We start from the raw sequence: 21,736 nt of genomic DNA, 5'->3' as shown, positions 1-21,736 counted from the left end.
CCTTTGCTGTGTTTTTTATTCTTAATATGGAGGCAGGAAAAGGCATACATCCAGACTTGTTTGCAGTTTCACTTCAGAACTGCACTATGGACCAGAAATGCTAAGGTGTCAGATAGATTAGAGACTTAAGGGAATTAATGTATTCCATAATCATAAAACAGCACATCTAACAAATTATAGCTATGCTAAGGAAGCTATATTGGTATTTTCTGCAGACAATTACTAGCACATCTACTTACCTGAGCTGGTTGTCTATCTTGGAAATGCAGATCAAGCCCAACAGTTTACATTTGTGAGATTGCTGTATGCTGTCACTTTATGCACCAAAACGTGGTATTAATTGAAAAGGAATTTGAGAGAACATACAGAAATTAATATGATGGAACAAATGGTTCTGGTTTTCATAGTTGTGCATAATAATCTAACATATTACTGATTAGGTCTCATCACAATCATGTTTAAGTTTTTCCTGTAAATAAATTGCATGTTTTCCCCTCTCCACCCCCAGATAAGTAGAATGTTGTTCACTAAATTAAGCCTTCATTATAGGGATTTTTCTGTTCAACATGTAAACCATGTTCTCTCCAATTTGTAGATTCTTGTGGACACTGTTTGGGCTTTGTCCTACTTAACAGATGGTGGAAATGAACAGATACAAATGGTGATTGATTCGGGAGTTGTACCTTTTCTAGTTCCCCTTCTGAGTCATCAGGAGGTTAAAGTTCAAGTAAGTCTGATTTGGTTGTGTTTGAATAATCCTTTGTATGCTGTTCGCATAAAAAAATGTGCCTTACAGTATTTATTAGTGGAGTTAGTGAAATGAATATTTATAGCTACATTTTGTGCAGATAAAACTGTAGAAAAAATATTACCTACACTGGGGAAAAACATATTAAAAAGAAAGAAAACTCAAGCAAAACAGTACTAACAGAGTTTTAAGTAATGACAGGTTAAACATTAACTTCCATTATGTGATTATCGGGGGTGCCTTCCTTTTGTAGTCCTAAAATATTTAATGACAACAGCTTTTATGTTTTCCGGAATTCAAGTAATATTCACTCTTTCTGGTGCTGCGTACATGGTTGTGCATGTTCTATCTCGTTCATGGAAATCAGTATTTTGGAACCTTTAGAGTATGGAAATATTTGCAAATGCTGGGTCCTTTTAGTAAAGTAAATTTGTAATTAGCTGTTAACTGGGCTTACTTGATTAATTTTAAAGACAATTTGAAACTAAAAGCTAGTTAATGTGTACTGGGTTTTTTATGACTCATCTGCTGTAATATGGAGCTCTTCTGTGTATCTGTGCATTTGACATGTTTGTTTAGTTTGCACTGTGGATGAGATTTGCCTGTCTTGAAATTTGTTAGACTAGTTCACTTGATGAAAGAAGTCTCTCCAGTATTCTGTCACTTTTAAAGCATTTACTGAACAATACATAAATACGTAAAGTCCATTTCTGAAATCACCTGAGCCTCAGTAAGTAGTTGGGAGGTTTGGAATGCCCTAGTGGGGAGCTGAATGGAGAAGTGAGCAACTTCACCAGACATAGAGCCTAGAAGCTGTTGTTGGAATTGTAACACAGATCAGGTACATGGTGAATTAATCTTCTAAGGTTTCAATATTCTTTTAATTTCTAATCTTTACACTTTCTGAGTTGAGCTGCAGTGCATTTATTCTGTGATGTACTGTGTTTTTTGATGAACCAGTATTCCATTTTTCTGATGTAGCTCAGAGGATGAAGTGCTAAATTGTATTTTGCAAAGTGTTTTTATAAAGAGATATCTTAAAATGCTCTTTGTTATAGCATAAGTAACAGCAATGTCTTTAACATGCAATTTTTTTTCCTTCCCACTTTGGATATTCAGACAGCAGCACTGAGAGCAGTAGGCAACATAGTAACTGGTACTGATGAGCAGACACAAGTTGTTCTCAATTGTGATGTTTTGTCTTATTTCCCACATCTCCTGACGCATCCAAAAGAGAAGATAAACAAGGTATGATTTGCTTCTTCCTAACTTAATATTAAAAAAAAAAATAAAACAGTAGCCTGTGGAATATTACAGAAGAATTTCCTACAGCTGTTATTTCCAGCAATGTGAGCAATTTTATATAAAGATGCAGCCTTTGAGGCTGGTGCTTAATTAGGACTGAAACCAAACAGCCATAGTGAGTATCCATGCATTGGTGTTGATGCCTTGTGCTTTCTGGGAGGACTGAAGGGTTTTGCTTTGGAGTGAGATACTTTTTCTTTTCATTTGAAAAGTGAGTAGCTGGCTAACTTCGGTTACTGTTTTTCATAATTTTAGTTGAGTCCAGTGAGTTGCATAAGACTGATCCAGCTTTCCCACTTCACCTTTTCATAGTGAAGTTTGTTCACTTGTTCAGGAGGATGTATCACTGTTCTTTCCTGAAAATTGTCTCTGCAATCTCCTTCCTTTTGGCAGAAATAATTTCACTGCTGCAAGGATTGGGTGGATGAGCGAGATGAAAATGATCAGTGCCTCCTTTTCCAGAGCTGTATTTCATGTTATTTGGGCTTTTTAGTCATTGTGCCATCTTCCATTGCAGGGATGGCCTGGCTGAGGAGAAGGCTTTTTTTGTTTAGATAATGTAATTCCCCCATATAGTGTATCACTGAGGAGAAATCTATTTGTGAGGAATCTGTTTCTTCAGGCCCTCTCAGCTGTAAAGATCTTTGAAAAAGTTATCTTTGACAGTCAAACTGATGTGATTTATTTTTGCCTGCCCTCTTAACTCTTACAAAAGAGTGATGAAGAGCTCTTTTGAAGGCCAAGGAATTATTTTTGTACCAAAAAAAAAAAAAAATCCAGAAATGCTTTGTGTTTTGTTTCAAGTCTATATTGTGAGAGGCAAATAGAAATAAAAGCAAGATACGAGTCCCTAAAATAGGAGAAACCCATGGGTTTTTTTCCTGCAGAGCTTCATAATTGCCTACTTGCCACATCTTTTACTTAAGATTGGAGCCTTTTTAAGATGTTCTGGATTGTCATGACAAGTATCCCCCTTTGTAACTGGGAATTTATAACTGCCATGAGATAGGTGATAGCTATGTAGATGAACCTCCTGAACGAGTAACTGCTGAATAAAGCCACAGGACAGAGTATCATGTGTGATTCTTGAATGAGATTTGTGGATACCACTTCATGTTGCACAAAGAAAATGGTGAAAGTTTAAAGCCTGTCGGTGACTCCAGCAGTGCAAAGTGGATATAAGGCTTACGTCAGCATTACTCCTCAAGTACGGAGACACGCCTTATGTGAGAGAGAATCTGGACCTGTGAATCAAACATATTAATTTTACATTTATTCCCTCTTGTCTTTCACAGTGCAATAAAAGTTTGTGTGCTAGAAGTGCTACTGATGAGGAGGCCTGTTTAGTAATTGCTCATCATATGATTTGAGGTTTTGAGGTGGTCAGGTTTGTTGAGTTCTTTTTGTCGTCAGCTGACTATTTTTTAAAAGTGCTTTGCTTTTTTGCTTTATCCCATTGTAGGAAGCAGTTTGGTTCCTTTCCAATATCACAGCAGGAAACCAGCAACAAGTTCAGGCTGTAATAGATGCTGGGCTAATCCCCATGATCATACACCAGCTGGCTAAGGTCAGTCAAGCTATCAGCTATGCAAGTTGTCATCCTCTTTTTATAAATCTGACATGAGGAGTTTGTGATTTTTAATAAGTTTGACAGATGTTTCCATGCTGATTTTAATAAGCTATTAATTTTATTTTTCAGGGGGACTTCGGGACACAAAAGGAAGCTGCTTGGGCAATTAGCAATTTGACAATAAGTGGGAGAAAAGATCAGGTATGTGTAGTGGGATTTCAGGCTGTCACTAAAATGTTGCATATGCAGCCATTTATGTAAGAAGCACAATGCTGAAAGCATTTTTTTTGTTTTTAATTATTTAGGTTGAATACCTTGTTCAACAAAATGTAATCCCACCGTTCTGCAATCTACTCTCAGTAAAGGATTCTCAAGTGGTGCAGGTGGTGCTGGATGGCCTGAAAAACATCCTGATAATGGCTGGTGATGAGGCTAGCACAATAGCTGAAATTATAGAAGAGTGTGGAGGTAAGAGCTTACTTGGCTTTTAAAAAATTTAATTGGCTGGATGTAATTCTGTCTTCCCCTTGCTGCTGTTGATGTTTACTGTAGTGTTATTTAACATGAGCGATTTGAGTAAACAAGGGAGCCTTCTTAATGAGAAACATTACCTTTTTTTTCCCATTTATTTCAGTTTGGAGATGGCTGTGTAGAGGCACTTGTTGAAAGAGCTTTCTGTAGCATAGGTATTTTTTAGGTTTCAATGAGAATTGTAATTCTTTTCATTTGATAATTGCACATACTTTGTCCTGTGGTAAAACACACAATTCTTGCTCTAGTTCATTGTCTTGGAAGCAGTTATAGGATCATAATTTAATTACAGAGCAAAGCAGGATGAAGAGTCTTTTCATTATCACAGTCCAAGTTGTAATGTATGCTAATTAATGTATTATAATAAAGAGATACTAAAGGACATAATGCACTGGAAGCTTTTCCCTTGTGTTATTACATATCCAGTTTGAAAATGGGACTAGTGTTTTAGCTGCTTTGTCACTTTGCTGTTTTAAACTTACAGACAACACAGAAATGTAGCCACTTCTTTCTGGGGATACACAGAAATGACTAACCCAAAAGTTAAGTAGCAGACAGAAGTTTTAAAAAATAGAGTGTTATCTAAACAAAGACAAGACTCCACTATCCGTTGTTCATAAAATGGAATATTCCCTGTCATATAGAGTTCAGAAACTACTTCTCTTTCCTCTTAGAGACAAAGATAGCTGCTCTGTAGATCATATTTTCAAACGGAGCTACATCTTTTCTAACTTGTTTCAGTAGTAATGTTTAATTATTTTTCTTATTTTTTTAAGTAGTCAGTAACTCTGTTTTAATCCTACAAAACTCTTCTCCATTTTCTTTTATTCAGGACTAGAGAAAATTGAAGCCTTGCAACAGCACGAGAATGAAGACATTTATAAACTAGCATTTGAAATTATAGATCAATATTTCTCTGGTGATGATGTAAGTATGCTAAAGATGGAAAAGTATATGCATTGTGCTCTTAGCTTAGTAAGTACATTGTCTCTGTTCCTCAGCTCCAGTGGTCACAAACATACATTATCTCCAAAGTCAGTTTTCCTGGTCCTTGCTCAGTAGAGTTTCTCTCAGTTTAAAGTCTTTGAAGAGTTTCTCAATACCAGTACTTTTCTTCAGCAAAATCTAGAGGACTACTCTAGTTTTGCCTAACAAATTGGTAAGTGCTCACTTAATTTTGTCAGATTGACTTGTAATTACTTATGATTAGAATCTGAACAGTTCTTTGGCTCTCCTTTTTACTTTTTCATATATCAGTCTTTGAAAGGGGCAGTGGATCCTTACTTTCAGATAAATGTTTGTATTTCAATTCTGTATTTGCTCAATCTGGATTCTGCAGTGAAAAGAGTCATCAAAACTATTAACACTTTCTGCAGCTGGTTGATCTAGACCATCCAATATTTTGTTGCACCCAGGGTGGGTATTTTGACTCTCTGATTCTAGCTCCTCCTGCTACTGGCTGCTTGTGAGTTCCTGAGGAGCACTTCAACATGCAGTTTGAAGATAAATTATCTTTTATAGGCTTTTCAGGGTGTCTGTAGTTCTACAGCCTAGTAGAACTATGTTTTCAGTTCTTCTCTTAAATTGAACTCTCTGAATACCAGCTCTAAGTTCAGGACTCAGTAATTTTCAATTCATGGGTCGATCATGTGATTGGGAAGTTAGTCACCAGTGGTTAAGAGAGGTGAAAAGTTCCCTACGCCTGTGATTCTTTGAGCAATGTCTTAAGAGTCTCAATAGAGACTCCAAAACTTCTGTGTCTAACTGAAGAGCACAGTCAGGTTGATGTGAGTGGAAAAATATTCCTGTTGAGGTTAGTACTCGCTTTTGCGCATTTACTTTTTACATTAACACAATTTAATCTATACCTGATGGGATGAATATGCCTGCTTTACTCAAAAACAAAACTTTTTTTTCAGATTATTATATTCTTACTATGTTTTCTAGAGCTTCTGAAACTCAAAATTGTAGGAATTTCACAATTGCTCCAGGGAGACAAGAGATTGGCAGTGTTATGATGGACTGTCCAGGAGTGTTCTTGCCTTCTGTCACTTCAGGATCTTCTGTATTCTCATGAGATATTGCTGGCTGTTCAATGTCCATTCATTGCTAATCCCATCTGTTCCTTTGCTGAGCCCTGTAAAGTGCACAGCCTGTGCTTTAGGACCAGCACTAACAGCTTCCTGACTTCATTTTTTTATGTTAAAGGCAGGTGAGCTTAGGTGGAGTTACTTTGTAGTATCTCTGCAGAAGACAGAAGTGCTAATTTATCAAAACAAAAACATTTTGCGAAACATTCTGAAATCAGACTTGGTCTTCATGTGGGCATGATGTGCAGATTGTTGTGGTCACAAAAGGCCTCAATCGCTTCTCCCTGCTTTAGATAGTGTCACCCAAAGTAAAGATTTTAGATTAGTCAGTTCTGATGTGTGCACTACTGCAAGGCCGGGTCTCAGAAGGCTGTTCAGACCCCTCACACAAGGGCTCTTTCCTGCTTCAGAATGACTGTGATCTCAAATGAGGCCCAGAGAACAGTGCAGCTGGTGATGTGCAGGAGGATGGTTAGGGTTTGAAGTGGTTTTTTGTTGTTTACTGACCATGTTATTTGCTATTCCTTGAGGCTCTAAATATCAATTTCTAACATCTCTGAGGAAGCTGATTGAAGTTGGCTGCTGATTCCTTTCACTCTGTATCCATAGAGCAATGAAGTACTGGTGATGTAAAACCAAATTCAGATTGTGCTTATGAGACCTATATAAAACTGCACTGAAATGAGTTCTAAATCTTTCAGATTTTGATAGGAGATGCTAAGAAGTCTTTTAAGCTTTATAAAAGTATTTCTATCAGCTGCTGATGAAAATATATTTTCATGTTGAAAGAAAATTGGAGAAAGTACAAAACTAATTTTGGAATCCACAACTAATGATTAGCCAAGTCCAGAAGTACTAAAAATTGGCACTGAAAATTAAACTGCACAGCTAAAATAGCAACTGCTTTGACCAAACAGCAGCACTGTCCCTAGCCATTACAATTTTTTGTTTCCCTAATGGTATTAGAACAGAGTTGATGTATTGTTCTTTTTAGATATATTTGGGGAATTTAATTGGAAAAACGGATCTAATTTTACTTTGATAATATTAAAAAAAAAAGAAGAAAATGTGAACATTTGTGAATTTCTTCTCTGTATACCCAATCATGCGGGAAATCAGCCTCTCATGTGTTTCTGCTGTTGTGTTTTGTAGATTGATGAAGACCCCAGTCTCATTCCTGAAGCCACTCAAGGAGGTACTTACAACTTCGACCCAACGGCCAACCTTCAAACAAAAGAATTTAATTTTTAAGTTCAAAAAAAGTGCAGCTTCTCTTGTCCCACACCAATACGAAGCACCACCAGATGGCTACCAAGTGAAGAAACAAAAGGCTCCAAGACACAATGCCTCTTCGTTTTGATGCTTCTAAAGCAAGCCATGTATTGGTCACTTTGCAGTTGCCAAACATCACTATCACATGGACTGTAAATGCATATGCATGATCTCTTAAACTGTTTCAGAATTCTTTTTAACAGTCCCAACTACCTTTTTTTGCCTTTTTCCTGGTGCCACATGCTGACAACCACAACCTGCAGTTTTGTTAAGAATATTCCATGGTGGTGGCACATTGGCTTTCCACAGAAAAGTAGCTTCTTTGGAGAATGGTGCACTGTGGATCAAGACACTTTGGTATGATGCATACATTTTGGAAGACTTTAAAGGGGCCCAGTTTGCTCTGAGCCTTCACCATCGTCCTCCACAAACATATTTTCATAAACTTTATGTGGAAGAATAGATTCAAAAATGCAAGCCAAATGAATTTCATTGGTGAAACTGAAATAAGAATAATTTATAGAAACACAACACTTGGCAATTGATTAAACACTTAAGTTTAAAACAAACAAAAAAACTACTTCAGCTATCAGTAATTGATGTGTGTTCATTAACTGCCTCAGAAACCAGGGTTGGAGAATGAACTGTAGATTTGGACTGGTAAAGCTTTTGCCATTATACCTAATTTTTGAGAACAGCGAGCCCTATTTGACCACTCACTTCAGCCTGTGTGTTCCTGCTGTTTTGAAGTAATCAAATGCTGTGCATGGTATTTTACCTGAGCTACAACCTGTTATGGACTTGAACTTCTGTTTAAGCTGAAAGCAAGAGTCCCAGACTATAGAGAAAAAATTCTGTCCAAAAATGTATTAGTTAAAAAGAATCTTGCTTTCAACTTTCAGTAGTCAATATCTTCTGTTTTAAATTGATAATTGGATATGGTTGATTTATATTGGGTTTAAACTGTGGAGCTTTCATGTTTACTGTAATTTAGTCTTAAACTACTTTTTACTTAGTAACCAGTGCTTATGATGATGTGGTTGGCAACAAACCAGCAACTACTTAGAAGCGTCATAAAAGCTTCATTCTTGGAGTATTGGAAGAATAATTCACAAGTTAGTCTCAAATCTTATTCATGTGATTAAAAACATACAAACTGGTTGATGTGTGAGGCTGTATCGAAGCTGCCGTTACTCAGCATAAACCTGATGTGCAGCGCACATTAAATAACTTTCTCTAAGGTATGTGAAGTCATTGCTTTTGGAAAATCGCCTGACCCAGTCACTTTCAAAGGGATTTTGGTATTGCTGGGGCAAAGATCGGTAATTTTGAAATTCTGTAAGCTATCACACAAACTGGTTTTGTTGCTCTTGTTTACTGGGTGTAATTTCCCAATGCATTGATGTGAAGGGATAGAAAAATCTAAACTAATTTAGTTATTGGATGTGGGTTGTATTTACTGTGATGAAGATAAGGACAGATGCCATCAGAGCTTTGTGGATCAGCTGTTTTTCCACTGATGAACAACACATAGCAGGTGTGCATTCATTAAATATATATCTGCCAAGGTGGAGCCACTTTAAAGAGTGAGTTGTCTTGTATCTCAGCTGGATACAAGCGTATGTTTAAACTGCAAGATTTTTACTTGCTAGATAATCTGTTTTAATATAGTGGTTTGGCCTCTGATTATTTATAGGTTTTATAAATTTTAGAATCAATTTCTCTTTAAGGTGGCTCAGATTTTTCAACTCTTGTGCACATAAAATTGAGTTGAAGTTCATTGTGCCTTTTTTCTTTTCCCAGAAGTTGAGTTGAAGCTTCATATGGTAACTGCATCCTATTCACACACTATAGTCTAAAATCTTGAAACTGTGTGGTGTTCGCTAAAAAACTAAACAATATAAAGTCAAAGTTAGGTAAGGTCACAAAGTTTTTGTGAAATTAGAGTTCCAGGAGATGTTATTGTGAACAAATATTTCCCCCCCATCTAATTCAGTCTAGTCTCCTGCCATATAGACTGATCCATACCCAGTTCAGCCTACACTCACTGTTGTTCTAGAGATTACATTCAAATTGATGCTGAAACACCATTTTTCCTCTACTGTCAAGATTTGATCATTTTCTTGCGCTCAATGCATTACAATAAAAGTGAACATCGGAGGACTGAGTAAGGCAGGTCAAAGTGCTTGCTCAGTTCTTTCTGCTGTGACCTTATCAGCTTTTGATTGGGATTGCACCATTTCATAGTTAATAAAGGAAACAAAATATATTGCTGCACTTTTACGTTTTCAAAACAGTGTTTAAAATTGCATTGTTTTTATTATTTTTTTAAACTATCAGTTAAAATAGACTAAAACGTTCTTTCAAAGAGGCATCTAAATGTGTTCCTAATTTTGTATATGGGCTTAGGTTTTGTAACCAATAAAAAGCTGCTATCAAATACTATAAAACATTCAAGAACTTATTTTGAAAGTTATGGAACTGCTTAGTCTTCATGGATTGACTTAGGGGTTTTTGTCTTTGACTAGATATTAGTTAGCAGAACTCCGCATCAAAGTTGGAAGTATGTTACAAGTATGAATAAAGTAAGCTGATGCAGTCATCTCTGAAACTTTGGATACGGAGTTTTATACTTTGTATGGAGATGTGTCCCCAGGTGTGTACAGGGTGGGGGGCTCTGGTGAGTGGGCTGCAGCTGTTCCATGTAATTATTGAAATACTGACTTCAGTTCAAAGGCTTGAAGGTGGACCAAGACTGTCAAGGAACTTCCACAGTCATCTTCTACTACCAGAAACATCCTTTGAGGCTCCTGGTGCAAGGCTGATTGCTGATTCAGCGTTAGTTTAAACTCAGAATGCTGCACAAGGGAGGCCCAACGCCTGCCCAGTGTGGGTTGGGAGGGAGTGTGCGCCAGAATTTCTCTTGGACTGGACAGCCTTTCATGGCCAGTGTCCCTCCCCCTGGCACAAGTGACCCTGTTGGGCTGCTGCATGGGAACAGCTTGGAAGTGTCAGAGATTTCTCCTAATTAATACAGTCCTGCTTTAATTACAGGACAGCACCAGTGGATGGAGACCACTTGAACTGTTTGAAAGGTGCCTGTGACTGCAACTGTGGCTTTGTCATCCTTTCTCTGTCTCAGTTGGCTGAGCCACCTGGAGAAACCTCCATAGGTGGGAGATGGTGATGAGCTTCCAGTGCTGTATTTAAGTCTTTACAGATGTTTGCTTGGGGATATAAAGCACAGAGATTTCATAAGGACCTAATTCCCAGTTCCAAAAGCTGCTTAATCCCTCTGGTTCCTTAAGTTTCAACTCAGCAGTGTTGGGTTTTTGCAGCTTGATAATCATCTTCTAGATCCTACCTGGAGGACTTGAAAGACACTATACTGGAATAAATAATCCATTATTTTAAGACATGTCTTACTTAGAGTAAAATGTAGATGATATCTTAATGATCCCTATACTGTAAAAGTACAGACACTTTATTTTGTTTGCTTGATCTGTAAAACAGAGAAATAAGTAAGAAGAGCCATTGACAGGCAGGTGTTTAATTGATAATAACAAAGTGGGCCTCAACTATCACTGAGCACAGTGAGATTTAAAAAAAAAAATCATCTTCTCTAATGCCCTCTAGATTCTGAATGTCATTCAAACTAGTCCTTTCCACCAAATGCAGTGTGTTGTGTTCCTTCCTATTTTGTTGCATAAAAAGTATTCCTTTTTATGGCATAATTATGCTTCTATTCAAACATATGTAGGACAACAAATTATGCCAAGCCATTAGGAAGCCCTTTGCAGGAAGAAAAGGATAAAAACATGATCAGTAGAAAACTGCGGGCTCCAGGAGGGAAAGCCTTGGGAGATTTTGCGCTATTGTCACTGTCACCTTGACAGCAGCATGAGCTGGAGCTGCCTGAGATGCACAGGTCTGTTTCAGGTTGGAACATTATTGAAGGCTGGTCAGGTAAACTGCCTCGTGTCAAAATGCAGAATTAGGAGCTAGAGCAGCTTTCTGCTTCCCTGATCTTGGTTTGTGTGTGCATCATCCTGCCACAGAAATGGTAATGGGCAGATCTGCTCCGTGCTGCTGGCTTGGCCTGGAGCTCTCCAGCTGCTGCTGCAGGCACACGAGCAGCTTCGTGTTCAAATGCACTCATGATACAGCTTTCTTGAGCAGCATCCCAGTTTGTAAAGGAACCTAAAAGCTGATATTTTCCCAACTTTAGTTGTAAGGTTTTAATGTTGGAGAGATCGCAGCCTTGTGTATCACACCTAAGAATGTTAGTAAGATGATTCTTTTGTTTTAAAATGATGGAGGCTTTAAGCCTTTGCCTTCATCTATAGCAGTAGAATAGGTGAATGTCGCCAGCCTCGGAGGAAGAATGACAAGTTCTGTGAAGGATTTCAATACCCTGCAGGGAGGCTCTTCCCTGGATTCGGTGGCAGAGGAAGTTGGTTGTCTGTTTGCTCCATACACTAAATAGGCTCCAGGGACACACAAAGGTGTGGAACATGGATTAACCATCCTCTTTCATAAGTAGGGTCCTGTGGAAAACTGGTGGTTGGATTTTTTTAATGTGCTGAAATGAAGTGTAAGGGAGCATGTCTGCACCTGCTATCTGCAGACTGGTCATCTTTAGTAGCTTTATTTGCTTGTTTTTAACCCTAATTCATGGAGCCAGATGATCACCCATACAAAATTGTACATGAAGAAGGAGGATGAAATTGAAATATTTTGCCAGTGGGCTTCAGCAAGTTCATTTGTAGGTTTGTGCAGAGAGATGCTCAAAGGAAGCTGCAGCTCTTGCCCTGAGATTAAGACTCATCACTTTTATGTTTGATGCAGTTCACAACTGGTTTCCTCTGCATTTTGGAATTTTACATCCTGGTAGAGCTCCCTGAAATCTGCATGCTGCCTGCCTCCATCTTATAACATTGAAAATAAAGGCTAAATTCCTTCTGTTCTTGCCATGATGATCCTGGCTTGCAGGAGGTCTGGCCCAGTAATTGTAAGAGTGTTTATTTGACATTGGTTTTCTAGGGGTGGTTTGCCTGGTCATAGGTTTTGTCTTGTTAAGTACAGCAGCACATAAATCTCAGGAGGTGATGCGTGTAGAGGGAGCATTTGGACTTGTCAAACTCTAATGTTTAAATCACATAGGTAGAAAAATGTGTTGCTTTTTCAAAAGAAAAGTGCTCTTTCAGTTGTTTCAGATCTCTCAGTTTAGAACAAATATTAAATTTTTTAGAAAAAAAGAGGCTAACCCCCCACCTTTTTAACATGTGTTTATTTCAATTGCTACTAAAATGTTGCATCTCACGTGGAAAAATTTCTGTCGAAAGGGCTAATTTGTGAACACTTACAGAGAGCTGGATGTGCTGGATACTTAGCAATAATGCTTCCAGCTCTGTAATCTTAGTCTCAAATTCTCAAATTTCAGTGCTCTGTGCTGACATATTTAACCCTTTGTGAGAAAAGGGCCCAGTCCAAGGGGTGTAATTAACAAGGTGGAACCTTGCTCCTGCAGCCAGCAGCATGTTCCTTTCTCCCTGCCATCAAACTGCTGGGATTTTATGCAGCCTCATTGTCAGCAGCATAGAGCCAAGAGTTTGCACTGAGCTTTGTGTGGCTATTGTTATCCAGGGAGGGTTTTTATGTGAACTCAACCAGAGGTCTGTTCTTGAAATATTACTAACTGATGGAAAGGGAAAAAATCAGTTCTTGTAAAGGTCACAGTTTTCTCTGTATGTGATATTTTAGTCAACATCTAAACTGTTTTTTTCCAGGAGTTTTACTCAACTCAGTTGTGTATTAGTTTAAATTTAATAGAAGAAAGACCTGGCCCCTAAATATGGGGAAGAAAATTTGCAAATATGAGTCCTGCATGCTTAGAAATTGAAGTTTACTGAGGTCCATGATTTTTCTTGATGTAACCTGGGGCCTGTTTCTCATGCTTTCAGTTGCAACAACATAAAATGTATTCCTCAGGGCCTTTCTTAGCTGTTACCCCGGTCTCAGTCACCCACTCAAAGAGAAGCACTGCAAGCACTAAAGTGTTTCCACTGAGGACATGGGGTTCTCTTCTCCCCCCTTGGAAATAATCAGACAACAGCGTGCTGAACTGCTTCCATATTCCTTCCAACCTAAGATTGTGCGAGAACTAAAAGGGGTGGTGGAGAAGCAAAAGCTCCTTGCGAGGTGGGTGTCAGTGCCAGCTGCAGGCTCTGTACCTGGGGACTGACTGCCCAAGTCAGGCTGTCCCCCTCCTTTACATCAGAGAAAGTTGGTGTGGACATAATTGGCTCCTTATTCAGTGTGTAGTTGCTCAGGGTTATTAAGCAGATGGCTGGAACTGAACTACTGACTTGAGGCTGCCTAGGTTTTGTTTTGCAGCTGAAATTTCCTGCACTGTCCCTGGATTTTTGGGTTGTTTCGGTGGGGGTTTTTTGTTTGTTTCGTTGGGGTTTTTTTAACAGCTGTATTATTTATATTGATATTCTATCATGGGTACAACCTGCAGTCTCAAAACTCACAACAGGCATGTCATCTAAAGCTCTTTCCTGGTGCATTACCTTCAAGAAAATGGCAAGAAGATCCATTAAGTTCCAGCACCAAAGAGACTGAACTAATTCAGTGAGGATGCATCTCCTGGAAGGAAGATGGCAGAGACTGTGAGATGCTCCTGCGTGGCCGTGGAGAGGCTGCTGATCCAAGTGACAGGCAAGAGCAGGGTGAGCTAGGGCCAGCCCTGAGGGCACAGGAAGGCACAGCCTGTCAGAAGCCATTCTGTGGCATTTTCAGCCTCTCTCTCTTGTTGAGGCCCTCATCTTTCCCAGATAATTAATCTTCTAAGGATCTGTTTTCCAGCAATTTTTCTGCCTCCAGCAGCCCAGGAACTCCCATGCAAGCAGTGGAGGCAGCCAATAGGGTCTTCAGCTCTGCTGGAGAGGGTACAGTAAGGTCATTTGTACCTCTGCTGATGATGCTGGGGGAACAGATAGCAATGTGGGGGTTTTAGTGGTGTGGAAGAAAGGTAGGGTGCAGAAAAGAACAAAATTATAGAGTCTGGATTTTTTTATTTAAGATAGAATGAATCTCATTGAAGTAAATCACAAGTGCTTCTTCCCAGGGTGTAAATACAGGAGAATAAAGGTCTCTCCAAGGGGGAAAGCCTGGGGAAACCAAGGGGTTAAATCAGCACCTTCCTGCCAGGCTAAATTGCCTGTACCACCTGAAGGCCTGTGGTTGCCTGCAGCCATCTCCAGCAGGACATGTCCCCCACCCTCCCAACCATTCCCAGGCACTATCTTTGCAGACCTACTTTTTCTCAGAAGCACAGTGGACATCCTGCCCATTCTTCCCAGAGCAGCTCTGGAGACTCAGGATTATTTTCCCATGTTTTCAGTCCAAAATCTGCTCTTCCTGGCTGAGTTTCCCTTGCTTTGCTAGTGATGGGTCCACCCCATCATGCAGAAAAGGAGCATCCTCAGGAATGATCTGTCATGTTTTGCCTCTGTATCGGCCTTCCCCAAGGAACAGGGAGAAGCTACTTCTCCGTCCTTGTGCAAGCTCCACCCCAAGACACGCTGTGCAGACGCCTTACAGCTGGTGCACTGCTGAACCCCTGCACTGACCCAAACCTCACATCTCTGAAAATACTGCCTGTATTGAAGGGTGGACTTTTAGCACTGGTCTTCATTACACCATTATTAAACAAAAGGACTACTGTTAAGGGATGTCAAAAGCCAGAAAATCATGAGGTGTAAATTTTGTGTTTTTACAAGCAGAACAGACTGTCCCCCAATCCCCCAGGAAATGAGGGCCACAACTCTCCTCCCAGCTGGTATATTTCTTCCCCAGGAAACCCCCAGTTTGGTCTTTCCAAAGTCCTTTCCCACCATTATCAAACATCACATGGTTTAATAATGTGATTTTGTTTGTCTCTCTGCAGAAACCAGTGGCTTTGTAACCCTACACTGTTTGATTAAAAAGCAAATATTTATCTTATGCCCAAGGCAAAGCTTTGCTGCAGAGCCGCTGTTCACCAAGCAGGGTTTTTTTGGTACAAGTGATTGTGGCCTGTTGGAAAAAAAAACCCCATTAACACATCCAAATGTATTTAGCCAGCACAAACCAAAAAAATCCTAAAAAAAATCTGAGGTGAAAGGGAGAATTAAAGAACAGTTTGTCAGCTCTAGGAGCTCCAGGGAGATTGTTTCTCACAGCAATTAGCAGACAAGACATAGACAGTGCTGGTCTGCCTTAAAGCATTAGAACTTTGGAGAGGAGAAGTGTCCAGGTTGGGTTGGAGCAGAGGTTTGTGCTTCTGCTCAGGCCACAGAGAGGCAGGTGGAGCACAGGCAGAGGGGGACACACTTGTCAGGTCTGGGTCACAGCAGTTGGTTAAATTATTTTTTCCCCTTTTGGCAGGAATTTTATGCAAGTCACACTGTGTGAAGTATGAGATGTGGGGATGATGCACTCCCGGCTATGGATGCATCGCTGAGTTCCTAACCCAAATCCCAGCCATCACCTGGCATTTTTAGTAATATCCAGATGGCAGACTCAGGGCTTCGACTCAAGCAAATGCATAATGAAAAAATCCAGTGTGGGAAAGCTTAAATGAAGGCCAGTTAATGAGCCCTTTGAAGCCTGTGATGTATTGAACAGTAGTTTGTAATTTGTCTTAATCATTATTGCATGACTGGCTTTTAATACCGTTTGGCACCAGTTTTGATTTTTTTGAGAGATAGCATCACACGTGGTTTTGCTCCTTGTTTTTTGTTGGTAAATTACCTGTGAAGAATCTTCATAGGTGATATTTCAGGGTTTCTTCAAGAGGAAGAGGTGTGAGGCGTATTAAGCAAAAATTAAGACATTTCACTGCATTATACAGCCTGTCTCCTAACAAAAAAAGGGAATTGGAATATTTTTTTCCATATTGTGTTTGAAAGGAAAGCTCTTCTTAACCTTTAAAAAAAAATCTTATTGACCTTTCTTCCCCTTTTCCAGGTCTCTGGCTGCTGCCCAAACACTCTCTTCCCTGCGTTACATCCGGTCACAGATCCCTCTCATGCACTCTGTGCCTGTCTGTTCCCTCTTAATACTTTTGGCAACTGTCCATGCCCTCACCCTGCAGCCCTGGGATCTCATGGTTCCCCTCTGATCTCAGGACTTTCAACAATACTGGAACCCATCAGGGAAGCTTCACCAGAAACTGCAGGACAAATGGCACATAGCTCCATCTGAAAATAAAGCGACAATGCCAGCAGCAGAAATCAGCTACTGTGCAAGTAGATACTGTTTTGTGTCATGGACTGGCTGAAAAATGGAAGCTGTGAAGAGAGCAGGGAAAAGGTGAGTCACCCTTCCTGTACTGGTGAAAAGGGAAAGATGAATTGTCCATCCTGGTTTTAATGTTGGTTGTTTGGGTTTTTTTTTTTTTTTTTTTTTTTTTTTTTTTTTTTGTTTGCTGCTTTCCTGCTCTCTGGAGTAGGATAGAAAACTTCTTGATAAGAATTAAAAAATAAATCTGTGCTGGGTTCATATCAGGAAGCGGCTTTAAAAACCAGTCCCACAGAAAAGTTAGTAAATCAGTGAGGGATAAGCTATGTCCTTCCATAAACAGTGTGAAAGAGCAATGAAGTGTCTTGGTGTCCTTGAAAAAACAGCAAGACATGGTGGTAACTCCCACTGCAGTGATCCCTGCAAAACAGAGATGGGATGGGAGGCCCAGGGGCTGGAATTGCTGATAGACCTGGGCAGGGAGGCTGCTGTGACAGCTCCAAGCAAGGGTAGATGATTGTATGGCTCATCTCAGTCGGAGGGTGGCTGGGAAGATTAATGCACAACTATGGATTCTGGTTATGTCACTGTAAAGGTCAATACACACCAGAGTGCATCCAGCAAAGTTTCTAAAAGGGTCTTGAGCAACCAGAGTGGGCTCTGGGACAAATAACCTGAAGGATGCTTCAAATTTGTGAGGCGCCTGAAACAAAATTCTAAGGATTTTTCTTTCACCTGCTATTCAGAGAGAAGGTGTGTTATTTTCAGAAATTAGTGCGGAGACTGTGACATCTATCACATGCCTGGGAAGATGGAAAATAAGTTTGAGGGTGCCCTCCTGGCTGAAATCTATAAGGATAGGTGATTTAGGGATTAATATCACTCCATGTGGCAGGAGCTCTCCTGCAGAATTGCCAGGAAAGAGGTAACAAACCTTCCTCCTAGAGCTGGCTGCTTCCTGCAGACTGCCATGCTGCTCCCTTTGAACCAGGCAGGAGTTTTGACACCAAAACATTTAAGTGCTCTTGGGTGAGCGTCCTGCAAGCCTTGGATTAGAGCAGTGCAGTGCTCATTAGACTGACTTGTTTTAGCAGCTGTCCAACACAGGAGAAAAAGAGACATCATCAGAAGTAAACTCTGTGTTGCTATTTCAAATATTATGACCCATTATTGCTCTGACAGTCTCTGAACAATGGCTGAGTAATGTGACCAAATGTCCAGAAAAGCCTTCTTCCAGAAAACAAGGATGGTAAATCACATGATGCCCCATGAGATGGGGTGTTTTGCCAAATTACTGCTTCAGGGGAAGTGAGAACAATTTCAGTAACTGGAATGTTGCTTCACTAGTTTCAAACCCTCAGGATTCCCATTGCCCTTTCTTTCCCACCTCACACCTTGCTGTTTTCATTTTTAATTCATGATGTCTCCCAAAGGCTGGTGGTTACCTCTATTTGCTGCCAGAGGAGCCTATTTTTTATCTTTTAGAAGAGCTTAAAAAACACTCAGAGGAAAATAGGAAGGCTTCAGTGCCTCTTTTAACTACCAGCAGACAATCCCGTAGAGTCAAATGCAGGTATCAAGGGGCACTTAGGAGTAAGACATCACCACAACAGCCTTTTAGTCTCTGTTGAATTTACCTTGATGCACAATTCTCTGTTTTGTGCCATGTGAGACACAAGACCAAAACACCAGCAAACTCAACAAGGACAATTTTTTTTGGCATGGCAATGTAGCATGGAGCCTTTCATGTTGTGCCTCTAGAACTCGTGTCCAAAATGGCCAACAGATGTGTTGGAGCCTTGCGTGCTAGAGACAAAAAATTACCACCTGCAACAAGCTGGAGGTAGATCAACCAGCTAATGTCACCTGCAAAGATTTGAAGACGTGATTTTGTCCTCCTCACCACGTACACAGGTCATGGAATTAATTATATGGTTCAGTGCTGTTTAAAAAGACTCATAACTGTGATTGCTTAGGCCACATGGATGCTGCAGCACTGTTTTATAACACACAGTAGTTCTACATTAATGCAGCTAAAACAGTTGGGAAGGATTCTTTTATTGAGATTTTCCTATAAATGTCTGCTTCTGTTTCTTCGTGACGGTTTGAGCTCTCTATTCCAGCTGCTGCCTTCTATGAAGTGTGGTTAATAACAGCACCAGGACCAGCTGGACAATTAATTCCTTAACAACTGTAAAATGATCTGGTATGAACAGAGGGGGATTTTGCTGTGTATTTCTCCTTGGTGTTTCTAGGCTGAGTATGCCATTCCTTGAAAGCAGCTGATTTCTGAATAGAAACAGAAATGGAAAATAGAAATAAAAATGTCGTATCCTATCCCTCCCCTTCCCCCATTCATTTCATAATGAAGCAGAGACTACTATGAAATATTTTAATTTTAACTCTGGATAACAGAATTTTGATACCCATTTTATAGGTCTTTCCAATGGTAGGTTGAACAAGATTTGACCTGCCACATGGTACCTTGTACTGTTGTGAGCTGCCAGGAGCATTTTCATTTGCCCTGGACACAGCTGAGGTTGGAGACACCTTTGGTCACCAAACTTGTCTGTGTCCATAGGTGCCCATGGTTACCAACCAATGCATGTGGAGTGGTGTCATACAGTTTCAAAAGTCACCAGGGATTTCTTTTGTCTGTTCAGGCCACCATGAGAATATTTAGAGGTGGCCATGGAGACGTATTTCCAAGCATCTTAAAGTCACATCTGATTTCTTTATATTTAAACATAGTCCAAAGAAAATGAGGGACCATTGTCTTGAAATAATTCTTTGATAAAAATGATGGAGACATAAAGAACCATTACAAGAAATGCATAAATTAATATACATACATCCTCAAACTGCATTACACCATCAAATCCCAGCTTGCTTCCATGGTTTTAAGATTATTATACCTGGAGATGCCACACTAAAACCAATCAGTTGCTTGGCCGTTTGATGTCCTGAGTTTACACTGCTCCCATTCAGCCATTCTTTTCAGTGCCTTCCTGTGTTCCCAGCCAATGAACATGTGATCCATGCTGAGAGACAAGCAGAATGGGGCACATCCAAGCTCTCCCCTTGTGGGGATCATCCCATCTGGATAGATGTATCTGGGCTGCAGAATGAAGAAACTTCTGTTCTTTGCACACATCTCTGTTATAATTCTTAAATGTTAAAAAGCATCCTTGCTGGACCTCTGGACACACAAGTGCAGTGGATGAGTGGAAGATGGTGACAGTGGGACAAGCGGTAGCTAGAGATGAGAGTCCAAGAGATGCGGCCAAACCTGCTCCATGATGGGAGTTTGCTCAGAGATCCTCCTGCTGGGTTTTGGTGGTGAGGAGCTGGGTGTTTCACAGAGTGTGCCAGCTGCAGCTCTGCTCCTTGTAGGGCTGCCTGGAGGCTGGAATCCTCCATGACAAGCCTGCTGGCAGCCATGAGAGGGAGGGGTCCATGTGAGGTTCAGGTTTGCTCTGGAGCTTGCCTTCTTTCTGCCAGCCCCATGATGGGCTGCTCCTGGGATAGGGAGCTCTGCTCTGAGCCCCGCAGCAGCATTCCCAGGATGGCCAGGACTTCTTGCAGGCCCTGGCCAGTGTGGGCACTGCACCCCCGGAGCATCCAGTGGTGCCTTGCCAGCCCCCCCAGCTGCAGCATCTCCCCCAGCTCGGCTGGAGCCAGCGCTCCCGGCACGTCCTGCTTGTTGGCCAGCAGGAGCACAGGGATGCCAGCCATGCCGGGGTGGCTCAGGGCCTCCTCCAGTGCTGCCACTGCTTCAGCCAGCCGGGCCGTGTCCGTGCTGTCAAGCACGAAGATGAGGGTGTCGATGTCCTCCAGGTAGTTAGGCCAGCTGGCCCGCAGGCTGTCTTGTCCGCCGACATCCCAGAGGGTGAAGGATATGCCACAGGGTGTTTTCAGAGACTCCACGTTGAATCCCACCGTGGGGCAGGTCTCCACAGCCTGGCCGCTCTTCAGTTTGTACAGAAGGGTGGATTTGCCGGCAAAGTCGAGCCCCAGCATGATAACTCGTGCATCTCTTTTCCTCCAGCCTTTGGAGATCAGCTTCCCCATCAAGATACTGCCGAGGGGAGGGCGGGGGGGAAATGCAGCCAAAAATAAATAGCAAGAAAGCGTATTTCCTCGATGATGTCAGTCATTAACAGAGGGCTCAGCCCTGCCTCTCCGAAAGAGCACCCTCGGTTTGCTGAAGGAAGATGCGGGCAGCGCCTTCTGCTTCTCTCTGTAGCTGAAACGAGGTGAGAGCGATTATGTATGAGGTGCGCGGCAGAGCCGGGGAGTGATGTTCACTACAGCAGTTTCTACACCCCAGCTCCGCTGCCGCTCCTTTTCATTCAGGATCCAAAGAGATTGGTGCAAAAGAGAGCTAACATTTTGCAGGAAGAGGTGGGGAGACTGTGGAGTAAGTTTCCTCCTCACCACATACATAAATAAATAAGCTTCTGTTCATTGGCTTGTCTAGGAGAAATCCACCCCTGGCAGGATAGGACAAGGAGGAACCCGGGCTTCAGACCAGGGTTACTCCAGGAATTTGCTGAATCACAGCTCAAGGGTGGGGATTTAAAGCCTCTTGAGCAACAAGATTATTTTTCTGCCAGTCTTACATTAAAAAGTACAAAACAAATCACTATATCATCAGCTTTTACTGCCCTTTGTGCAAATGGTAACAACAGCAATTTAAAAAATGCACACAAGCATGTTTTCTTAATGTCTCACTGGAATACAATGAGTCAAAATGCCATTCCTACAGCAAAAATCCATAAAACTCTTTACATCAAAGTATTTACAACATTTTAACTTTTTAAAGTAAAGCAAAGTCAGTCCTCTGTGGCTGCAGGGGTGCAAAAATCCCTTAAAAGAACAGAGAACTGTTTAATAAGACAGTACCCCTTGCACTTTACATGCCAGAGGCAA

General features: G+C 40.9%; 2 protein-coding genes across 3 annotated transcripts in view; one reads left to right on the top strand and one right to left on the bottom strand.

Annotated features, from left to right (window-relative positions):
• Positions 1-10,127, top strand: part of KPNA3 (karyopherin subunit alpha 3) — a 49,108-nt gene extending 38,981 nt beyond the window's left edge. For both annotated transcript variants that reach the window (XM_030272910.4, XM_072929230.1), the window contains exons 11-17: positions 596-727; positions 1,868-1,996; positions 3,516-3,620; positions 3,753-3,824; positions 3,929-4,091; positions 4,987-5,081; positions 7,397-10,127. In XM_030272910.4, coding sequence (XP_030128770.1) covers positions 596-727; positions 1,868-1,996; positions 3,516-3,620; positions 3,753-3,824; positions 3,929-4,091; positions 4,987-5,081; positions 7,397-7,495 — 795 coding nt within the window. In that variant the 3' untranslated portion in view covers positions 7,496-10,127. The remainder of the gene's footprint in view (positions 1-595; positions 728-1,867; positions 1,997-3,515; positions 3,621-3,752; positions 3,825-3,928; positions 4,092-4,986; positions 5,082-7,396) is intronic.
• A 9,055-nt stretch (positions 10,128-19,182) lies between these two features.
• Positions 19,183-21,420, bottom strand: ARL11 (ARF like GTPase 11). Its single transcript, XM_030272898.4, has one exon. The coding sequence runs from the start codon at positions 20,873-20,875 to the stop codon at positions 20,270-20,272; it is 606 nt and encodes a 201-aa protein (XP_030128758.4). The 5' UTR covers positions 20,876-21,420; the 3' UTR covers positions 19,183-20,269.
• Positions 21,421-21,736: the final 316 nt, after the last annotated feature.

This window comes from Taeniopygia guttata, chromosome 1, assembly GCF_048771995.1.
Source record: "Taeniopygia guttata chromosome 1, bTaeGut7.mat, whole genome shotgun sequence".
NCBI lineage: Eukaryota > Metazoa > Chordata > Aves > Passeriformes > Estrildidae > Taeniopygia > Taeniopygia guttata.
This window is presented reverse-complemented; position numbering and strand designations above follow the sequence as displayed.

Bases quoted from the DNA above. Each gene is read 5' to 3' on its own strand.
- ARL11 (XM_030272898.4), bottom strand. From the start codon at position 20,875: ATGGGGAAGCTGATCTCCAAAGGCTGGAGGAAAAGAGATGCACGAGTT.